General features: G+C 48.2%; 1 protein-coding gene across 6 annotated transcripts in view; it reads left to right on the top strand.

Annotated features, from left to right (window-relative positions):
* Positions 1-462: 462 nt before the first annotated feature.
* Positions 463-10,065, top strand: part of MECOM (MDS1 and EVI1 complex locus) — a 545,991-nt gene continuing 536,388 nt past the window's right edge. For 3 of the 6 annotated variants that reach the window (XM_045788606.2, XM_045788604.2, XM_045788605.2), the window contains exon 1: positions 467-853. In XM_045788606.2, the coding sequence (XP_045644562.1) occupies positions 817-853 (37 nt within the window). In that variant the 5' untranslated portion in view covers positions 467-816. Of the gene's footprint in view, positions 854-10,065 lie in introns of all 6 variants that reach the window. The other 3 variants (XM_045788608.2, XM_045788603.2, XM_045788611.2) reach the window with 3 other exon arrangements.

The following is a 10,065-nucleotide window of genomic DNA, read 5'->3' as shown; positions in this document are numbered from 1 at the left end:
TCGAGAAAGAAAACAGTTACTTATTCAGCTTTCAACTCTGAAAGCACAAGCCGCAATAGCTTCGGTAGCAGCACGAGCGTCAGCAGCAGATTTCCTGAAGTTCAGGATGATTCTCACTTTCTCCTGGATCATTTGTCAAGAGTCCTGTCCTTCTAGTTCCTTAGCATGAAAAGGTTTTAAAAGCCCCACTTCTTGCTTTCTCCGTGGATGGTATAGAAAATTTCCTGCAATTTATGGTGGGAAAATAATAATAATAGTAATGATACAGGCTTATTGGTGATTCCAACACGAAATCAATCCTTTGCCCTAGTCTTTTTATTCCGCCCCCCCCCGCCCGCCTTTTTTTGGGGCGAGGTGTCTGTTCCCCTCTGGCTCCCTGTGCTCGCTCCCCGCCCCCCGCCGCCCTCCCTGTGGCTCCCTTTCTCCGCCTCCTCAGCGATTGCCATCTGACAAGATCTCCAAATCAAAGTGATAAATCGCTCCAAACTTTTTTTGGCGGCGCTGAGATGTTGGAGGGGCGTCTAGCGCGCATGTGCGAAGGTGTCCGAACTGACAATGCTGGAGAGATAGCGAGTGTGGATTGAGAGAAAGGGAGAGAGGGAGGGAGAGAGAGTGAAAGAGGGAAAGACAGAGAGTGAGTGTGTGTAAGTGCGTGTGTGTGTGTGTGTGTGTGTGTGTGTGTGTGTGAGAGAGAGAGAGAGAGAGAGAGAGAGAGAGAGGAGCGAGGGAGGGAGCGAGAGGGAGAGCAAAAGAAGGAAAAGATCCAAGAAAAAAAAACCCCAACCACACACCAGCGGCTGCAGGACTGGGCACAGCATGAGATCCAAAGGCAGGGCAAGGAAACTGGCCACAAGTAGGTGCAATATCCCTTTTCTATTGGCTTTCCCCCTCCTCTGCCATCTTGCATATCTGTCTCCAGCGCTCCGGGAGGGAGCGCGCAGCTGCCTCTCTCGCCGGGGCCCGGGTGGAGGGCAGGCGCAACGCAGCCCCAGCAACCTGCCGGTCCCAGCCTTCGCGCCCGGCCGCCCGCGCTCTCGCTCTTGGTTTGGGCGCCAGAGGAGCCGGGGCAGCCCTTAGCCCCGCGCACCGACCAGCTGTGGCAACCCCGGGGTGGGGGTGGGGGTGGGGGCAGCCAAGACCAGGGTGGGAGGGAGAAGAGCGCGCGAGAGCAAGCGGGAAGGGGTGGGGTGGGGTGGGGGGGGAGAGGAGATGAGAGAGTCTCCCCCTCCCCTCCCCTTCCCCCCAGGCGGAGGAGAGTTGCCTCTGGCCAACCAGCTAGTCCCGGGTAGGGGAGGGGGAGCGGGGGCTGGGGAGAGGCGGGCTGGGGATGGGAGCGTTTTCGAGCCTTGGTTCGTTTCTGGGGTTTGGGGTGGGTGGCAGGCTCGGAGGGAGCCACAGTGGCGGCGGCGGCGGGCAGCCGTGGTGGAGTTGGGAAAAGTTGCGAGGCGGCCGCTGGAAGTTGCGCGGGCTGGCTGGCTGCGCCGAGCTGCGGTTGCGGTAGTGGGCGCTGTGCGCTCGGCGGTGCTCTCCGGCGTGCGCCGCGCGGCGGGACGACTGGGGTGGGGAGTGGGGGAGACGAGAGTGGGGGCTGTAGTGGCTGTGTGTGTGGTGGTGGTGGGGGGCACAGGCAGTGCAGAGCTACCGGCTCCGCGGAGTCCGGGGCAGGTGAGGAGAGAAGAGGCCCGGCGAGCGTATGGAGAGTGAGGAGTGCAGGGCGCGCAGCCAGCGGCGACAGCCGCGGAGGAGAAGGGGGCCGAAAGGGCCTGCTCACGCCTGCGAGCTCCAGGCTGGCCGGGAGCCGAGTGACCCCCAGGGGGCGGGCTGCCGGGACCTTAGGCCGCGGAGAGAGCGCGGCAGAGCCTCTCGCTCTATTTATGGATGCAGCCCGGGTCTCGGGTCACTAACCCTCCCCGGCGCCCCCTGTCTGCCCGGCGTGGAGCGGCCTCGGTCACGCGGGACCAGGGAGATTGGGTTCAGGGCAGGGGCGGCAGAGTCCCCCATCCCCCACTCTTCTCACCGAAGTGTTGGGGGACTTCGCCTGGAATTGTCCGCCGAGCCGACACAGTCCGGAAAGGCAGAAGCCTCGATCGGACTGTAGGCGATAGGACTGGGTTTGTCCAACTGCTTCTACCGCAAGTGTAAGGGGACTAGGAGGTGCCGAGACCGGGAGCAAACCCGAGCAGTCCAAAGCCCTCTTCCTCGAGGTGTCACCACGGGAAGGGACAGGCCGCCGTTCGCTTTTCCACTCGCTGAAAACAGCTAATTGTTTTGCTTGTGGACCAGAGAAAGGAGAGATGGGGGTGGGTAGGATGCTTCTCCCCAGTAAAATCCCCAATCTCCCCCCTCCTTGCATATTAAAACCGAGTACGTCCCCACGCCTTCCAGCCTCTCAGGTCCCCGCGGCAGCCGCGCGGAAGGCAGCGGCACCTCTGCGGGCTGGGGTTCTTTGGCAGTGGGAGTCCGAGGTCTAACCCAGTGAGATGGTGTCATCGTAGGCTCCTTTCCAGGGCTTCGTCCAGTCCTCACTCAAGCACTCCTTCACTTCCCAATACGTTTCCTTTCGCCCTGGTCTCAGGGATCAACCTAAATATAGGGCTCTTGGGTCATCAGTACATCTGTTTCTCTTTTGGATATTGTTCATTTCACTTAGCTGCGACACTGTCACAGGGCGCCAGTAGAAGACCTGTTTCTTCTGTTTTCTTTTAAATGAGGCCGATGTCTTAATTTTCATCTGAGGAGGAATTAAATGTACATATGCTTGGAGGCCTGGGGGCTTCAATTCCGGCTAAAGGTTTGGAGAGAGAGAGAGTGTGTGTGTGTGTGTGTGTGTGTGTGTGTGGTTGGAGGGCGGGCGGACAAGAACGGTGTTTGGGGGGGGGGGAGGCGTGGAGAGCCGATCTCAACCATGCCTAAATTGTGAAATGAAAGCCGAATGCTTTGCGCCTCATTGCCCAGTATCCGCCGAAGTGAAAGCAGAACACAAAACCCTTCGAATTTTCTTGAGCAACTTTTTCAACTATTTTAATTGCCAAGCTATACGCCTCCCTATTAAAATATTCCCAAACGCACAGCCCGCTCAAACATCCAGAAACCGAACCTCGTTTTCCGATCTGATGATACTTGTCACTCATCCAGTGGGAGACCCATTTTTTGTCTCTAGTGTCTCGAAGGATGACGCTGCCGCTTTCTGATAACTAGATAGGAACTCTTAAAAACTTTCCTCGCTGAGCCCCAGGTTCTCGCTCACGCAGCTCCAGCTGTTGCCACCGAGCAGCCTTTCTCAGGCAGAAGCACTGCGTTAAGCAATTCTTCAGTTACAATCTGGGTAATAAAGGAAATCATATCAAAAGTAGGGATTTTTTTTTGTATTTGAAAGCGCTGTTTCCTTTCCCTGCTGTAGTGCGTGAGTTTCCTTGAGCGTGGCGGAGATAGTCAGTGACCCCTTGCCGAGCAGTCCAACGAAAACTTCGCCGCTCTGTCTGCACCGGTTTCTTTCTCTTTTCTGGGATGGAAAGAGGCAGTGTGACCAGCATACTTTAAAAAGCATACTTTTATGTTTTTTTTAATGCAAAGTCAACACTGCAATGGAAACAAATCACATAGGAACAGTAGTTTTCTGAATTTCTTGTTATTCTTTTTGTCTTTTGTAAATTTCTTTGGTGGCCAAGTCTTGTTCCGGTCTTGGCTACAGTACAGGATCCCATGGACGCTGGAAGTACCCACCGAAGTTAAGCCCAGGCTGAATGTACAACCCATGTTCCAACTTATAGGGCTTGTTTTTTTTTTTTTTAACACAATAGTTGTAATCGATAAATTCGTTGCAAATCATTTGGGAGGAATAAATTGTTTAATTAAAAAAAAACAAAGAAGGGAAAAGCAAGAAGATTGACAGTCGTACTGTCTAAAGCCCTCGGCTTTTATTCCCATCTTTAAGAAAAGAAAACTAAAAGCCAAGCAGACTCTGGCAGCGCCGGGAGGCTTCCCAGCGGTTTTTTGGGCAGCTAGGATGGCACCTGGGCGGTGCAGAATTGCCATTTGCAACTTTTTTCTCCTGGTGATGGGAAAGAAGTCAGGCTGGCTTTGCCCAGCCTGTCTAGAGCCAAAACACCGAGGCAACCCCCACCCCACTTCCCTAAAGTGACACCCGGCAGGGTTTCAATCACAGCAATGAAGGAGTTGCAACGCGTAACCCCCCTTAGCTACCGGCCCCCCAGAAGTCTCGTAAAGACCCAGAAGGCGATGCGATTAGCAAGACCCCGGAGAGGGGGGCACTCGTTACTTGTACACTTGATCTCTGTTTAAAAAGAGGCTCTAAAATGGGTGAGGTAGATGACGACCCTCCCTCACGTGCTTAAACTCCTCACCTTGGCAGCCCAATACCTCAGATAACAAAGGAAACGTGCACCCGGGTTCCAGCCTGCACTCCCCGTATGCCCACCCATTTGTGTTTTTCTTCATAGTTAAAAAAGAAAAGGTCGAAATACAGAGCTTTGTCTAAAAAACATATTTTACTTGTTTATTTCAGACTGCTTTTGAGGAGGAAAAACCCCGCCTGTCGGAGGCAGAGGCCCCTTCTAGGAAGGCGGTTTCTTTGCCATTACTTGACCATTACCCTGGCTTAGGGCTTCTTTATTGCATTTGGCACTTGGAGCGCAGTCTTCCTGCAGCATTTCGATGTGTTTCGCCAAAAAATAAAAAAAAAATTAAAAAATAAAAAAAATCTCTGTTTAGGAGAAGGTTAATAACGCTTTTCATCCCCCCTCATCCTAAACACCGTGGAAGGGCACGCTTCATTAGCTGCTGAGGCAGGAACGCTGGAAAGAAAGGCTCCTTTTTCAGGTTTTTATTTGTAGGGGCTGAGAAGTCGCAGGTCTTGGCGACGATGTGCGTGTGAGTGTGTGCCGAAGTGCGCGTGAGCTATCTTTGCGGGGTAGCCCAGCTCACAGGTTTTCTGAGCGGAGGCCTGTCCCTACTACCGGGGCCTCCTCTGCCACAGACATTCAACACATAGGACGCTTATCGAATAGAAATTAATGCATCGTTCTTAGAAATTTTTGCTTCCTTCTTCTCTTTTGTAAAGTTCAAGGTAGTAACTCTGTAAGCAGTTTCCCTTTAAACATCTTGTCGTTTGGAAGTTTATTTTATTTCATTTTTGGAAGCTGGGGCCAGGTTATCTTTGCAGACGTGGCCTGGGGCAGGGAGGACGAGGATGGGGTCCCCCGGGGCAAGAAGGGTGAAGGAGGGCAAGAGAGAGGCGACTTGTTGCCCTCGGCACATCTAGCTCGGTCCCCTCTCTCCCCACACCTTCTCCGTTTTGCCTCTGCTGGAAGCGGGCCCTGGAGTGGAGAAACTTGACTTGTCACCTTCTGGCCAATGGCTCTCACCCCTGTTCCCGAGGAACTCAGCTCCTAGAAGAGCCCTAGTCCCAAGAGCTGGGTACAGCCTCCCATCCCTCATCTCAAAACCGTCTCAGGCAGTGGAAGTGGGCTCTCTTGAGGAGTGGGGGGTGGAGCTGGGCAGGCCCTAGAGGGAGCCTGGCAGTGCTCACCCAGGGAGGTTCCCCACACCTCCCGCCCCAGCTGCTCAGCTCCTGGCTCTCAAGCTTAGGCCAGATCTTCCCCTCCAGCCTCAGAGGTGCTTCGTGCCTGGCGCACTGCTTGTCTTAAAGCACGGTTTGCACTGACGGTGTGCACACATATGCACACACACGCACTTCTCTCTCTCTCTCTCACACACACACTCACACGTCTGGGGTTAGGGAACACTGAAGTGGGGAGGGCAGGCACACCTTCATTCACTCTCCTAGGCAGAGGGGGAGAGAGGGGCTGGGGGGAGGCCGGCCTGGGGAGACAGGCACACTATAATGATGCCAGGCACATTTTTCTGGAGTGGTGGTTAACCCTTCCTTGGCTGGAAGCTGTTGCTTCAGGCACTTTCTAAAAAGGTCTGTGGGGTCTGCTTTTCTTTTCATCTGGGCAGCCCAGTATGAATCATTAGTTCCCTCCCCACCCCATTTGCCACGGTCCTTTTTCTAAAATTAGATTTCCCCCTTCCCACTCTTCTGGCTTTCCGAGTTTACTAGAGAATTCTCAAGGAAATTGGCTGCGTAGTGAGAACAAGTGTGAGGAAGAGGATAAAAAGGAGACAAACAAATGGAGCAGAAAACAAGAGAGAGAGAAAGGAAGGTAGAAGCAGCGTGCCTCTTCTTCCAGATCTCCCCGTTTGTGCACAGATGGGTATTATATATTTTCCCCAGTAAATGAAAAAAGTGTAATCCTTGTTAATTATCCTTGCTTACATGCCATACAAGAAACTTCAGAGATGTTTCTACATGAGGAAGAAACTGTTTACAAAACTCTTTCAGAAGTGTGACATATCGCTCTAGTTCAGCACTAAAAAGCTAAACACACTTGCCCTCCTTTGAAGTGCCCTGGCAGGGGCAGCTTATTTGAGTGCGGTTCAGATATTGCTGTGGGTATAACTAATGGCCTCTACCTATTTAGCTCAAGTGGGAGGAGAGAAAGGCCTGAATTCCTTGTCCAATGGGTCCCTCTGGAGACTGGGTTCTGGCTCCTGGCCAGTTCTGTACAATGTCAACATTGAATATTTGAATTCCCAGACTCTATTTAACAAGTTTCTAAATAAATAAACTCATTGTGTGTCTGTGTTTAAAATTATTTCACCTCTTTCATAAAAGCTACAGCATCTTATTACATTGGGCTTGCAAGTTGATTTTTTTAAAAAAATAAACAAACAAACAGAGCTTAAGGCATTTTAATAGGCAGACCTTCACCATATGTATGTTTTGTGAAGACATTCTCTCACTTGTGGCTGGGTAGGCGCTGTTTCAATGGATCTTGGGCTGTTCTGTGTGCTTTGATAACGAATTATAAGAAAAAGCCAAGCTAAATTCAGAAAATCGGTGAAATATTAATCACATGAAAAAGGAGGCCTGAATGTATAACTGTGTCTTTAGATATTTGATAATTTTCTTTGCTGGGTCCTACGGGGGATGTGTCCTAAATGAATATCTGTAGTGCACACGTATCGGTAGGTCTAGACCCCTGCCCAGGTGGTATTTTGTTTCTGGACACTTTTTCTTTATGTGTGTCTGTTTTTGTAAGTTGGAAAGGGTTACACAAATGCTATCCCCATATTTCAGTTTGATTTTGAAAAGGACTACATGAATTCTATGTTTTACTAATCTCTTAGCCTTTGAACAGCCACAGCATTTTAATGAAGATAGGAACATACTTGTTCTAAGAAGTACATACTTAATAATAATAATAATAATAAAGGCAAGTTCTAGTCCTCTTGAAAGTGTGGACCCCATCTGGAGTTGTTAGGAAAGAAAGTGGAATTCACTCTAATTTATGTGTATGAAGTACAACATTATTAAAAAGAATGGGATTTGAAAGGGCACACAGCAAAACTCGTAACAGTTAGCTGGTAACATGGAGAGCTCAAAGCCAAGAAAAAAATACCACCAACCCATGCAAACCCTAAAATAGATTACAATGACCTCAGCCATTTTCATTTTCAAAAATAATAGCCATGATTAAAATGGGGGGAGTGTTTTATTTGGAACCATACTCTTCTGCATTATTATAAAAGCTGTTTTGTGGTTAAGGAACTGTTTCATTATAGGAAAAAAGCAAGTGAATTTTTAATCAAATGCCTGATTCTTCAAAAGCTCTTATTCTTGAATTACTTTTTATTTTAATTTTAGTTGTTATTCTTCTTCATTAGCAAACATGCTTTTGGCTTGTATGTTCAGCCAAATCCTTGACTACTAACTTTTATAACAAATCTAAGAAGAAATGCTATTTAGAAAAGAGATTTTGCTAATCCCCTTAGTAAACACCTGCCTGGGGGTCACTGACTATATATAACAGGAAGAACCAAGGCTTTCTTAAACCTTGTTCAAGAACTTGCCTAAGGGAATTAATTTTGTATGTTAGAGTCGTTCAAATTATGACATTTGTGAAAATCCTTGTGTATGGCACTTGGTCGGCTTCAGCAGTGGGCTGGCTTGTGGTACAAACGCCAGTGAGATCTCTCCGGTGCGTGGACAAGACACATTCCCTTCTTTCAGGAGCATTGCAAACCAGCCCGGGAGAGTTTGAATCTGGGTGTGGCCCCTGATTGAATAGCCAGGTCATTGTCAAGTTATTGAGGCCTCTGAAAGGTACCTTTCTTTGTAAAGAGGGAGTAATAATACCACCCCTCCTGGGCTGCTGTGAGGGTTAACTGGGGTGATGCATGCAAAGTACCCAAGTCAAAAGTGATCACTCAACAAACTTGGCATTTTCCTTCCAATATATCAGTTAAATTTTCTGAAGAGGAATTTTTTAGACATATTTCCCTCTACTCTATTTTTTATAAAGTCTCATTTTTAGAAGCATTTGCATGTATATAGTAAGCATTTTGTCTGTCTTCTCAACAAATCATGCCCTGAGGATAAAATTGGGCGCATTAAAACTGTATATTAAGCCAAAATAGGCAGTAAATTTATTCTGAAAATGAGAATCTTCCTTTCTGGGGAAGGGGACACTGGGTAAATAAAGTGATTGAAATTTTAACCTTGCTCCATTGATTTTGGCATTGTATGCCCATAGCCTAAATTTGGTTGTGTATACTTTCCAGTTGTCATTAGACCATAATCCTTGTGGACAAACGTTTTATTTTTAATGGATTGAGTTTTTTTTTTAATTTAATGATCTTTTTAAAAGATTTTATTTATTTATTTGAGAGAGAGAGTGCATGCGTGGGAATGGGGTGAGGGGCAGAGAGAAAGGGAAAGAGAATCTCAAGCTGATTACAGCCAAGTGTGGAACCAGAAGCGGGGCTTGATCTCATGACCCTGAGATCATGACCTGAGCTGAAACCAAGAATCAGATGCTCAATGGACTGAACCACCCAGGGGCCCCAGTGGAATGAGTTTTGTACGTCACTTTACCACCCTAGCTGAGTGGCTCTTCTCTAAATCAGGAGAATGGACTAGAGCAGAGCTCGTAAACTGAAGTGCCTATAGGCTTTGGCAGGCACAATCAATGAAGGAAGCAAAGTGGGTAGAAGCACTAAACCATCTCCTATTTTGTTCAAATTTTTGACACCCAGCCTTGTATTGTAGAACAAGAAGGAGCGGTGGGGAACTGAGTTTAAGCCTTCTGTAAAGGAGGCAGCCCCTACTCAGTTCTAGCTCGCCACTGCCGTTTGGATAAGGGAGCTCAGTGCTGCCAGGTCTTCCAATTTTCAGAGAAGTCTCATATCTGGATTATTATTTGAATTTTCTCTACTTTAAAATGTTGACTCAGTTAAAGAAAAAATCAACAACAAGCAACATTCTGCAGGCCCAACGAAACACCTCTGTCTGCTATGTATAGTTCACGGACCCCGGGTTTGCAACGTCTGGATTAGAGGACTTCTAAGGGTCCTTCAAAGTTCCAACATTTTACGATATCCACAAGGCTTCCTGAATATTATCTTGTGTTTTTAAGATCTTTATCTTCCTTCTCCAACCCAAAGTTAATATGTGTGTATGTGTGCATGTGTGTGTGTCTGTGTGTGTGTGTATGTTTTGATAGGTGGAAGTACTTATTACAGAATCTGATATCTGGCCATTTATCTGGAAAAAAAGTCTTTCACGGCCATGTTGTGTCTTTCTTTCCCTCCATGCCGCTTTATCATTAATTGGCTTAAGAAAATAAACTGAAACACTCACTCCCCCTCTCATAGCCACTGGCCACCATTCTTTCTTATTTCTCACTCAACCCAATTCTTTGATTTGTGGGCTGGGGGTTGGGCAGTAAATCATTAGGAGATAGTTTTCTGTGGTTTTCCACAGTGGGAAAAGAAGTAATTTGGCTACTGTGGGTATGATAGAGGAATAGTTCGTCCCTGCCCCCCAAGGAGGGTCCAGATGTCCCATCCTGTGCGTGTATAACTGAAGAACCCAACCGATTTTTACGACATGAGCCTAAGATGAAGAAATTCGTTTTTAAGGGATGACTGTCTTATTTGACAAGAGCGGCTCTCCTTGCGGGAAGGTTTATATATATATAT

The sequence above is a fragment of the Ursus americanus genome, chromosome 4 (assembly GCF_024610735.1).
Source record: "Ursus americanus isolate L20-20 chromosome 4, mUrsAme1.1.p, whole genome shotgun sequence".
In the NCBI taxonomy this organism is placed as follows: Eukaryota; Metazoa; Chordata; class Mammalia; order Carnivora; family Ursidae; genus Ursus; species Ursus americanus.
Note: the sequence above shows the minus strand (reverse complement) of the source record. Positions and strands in the feature narration are given on the sequence as shown.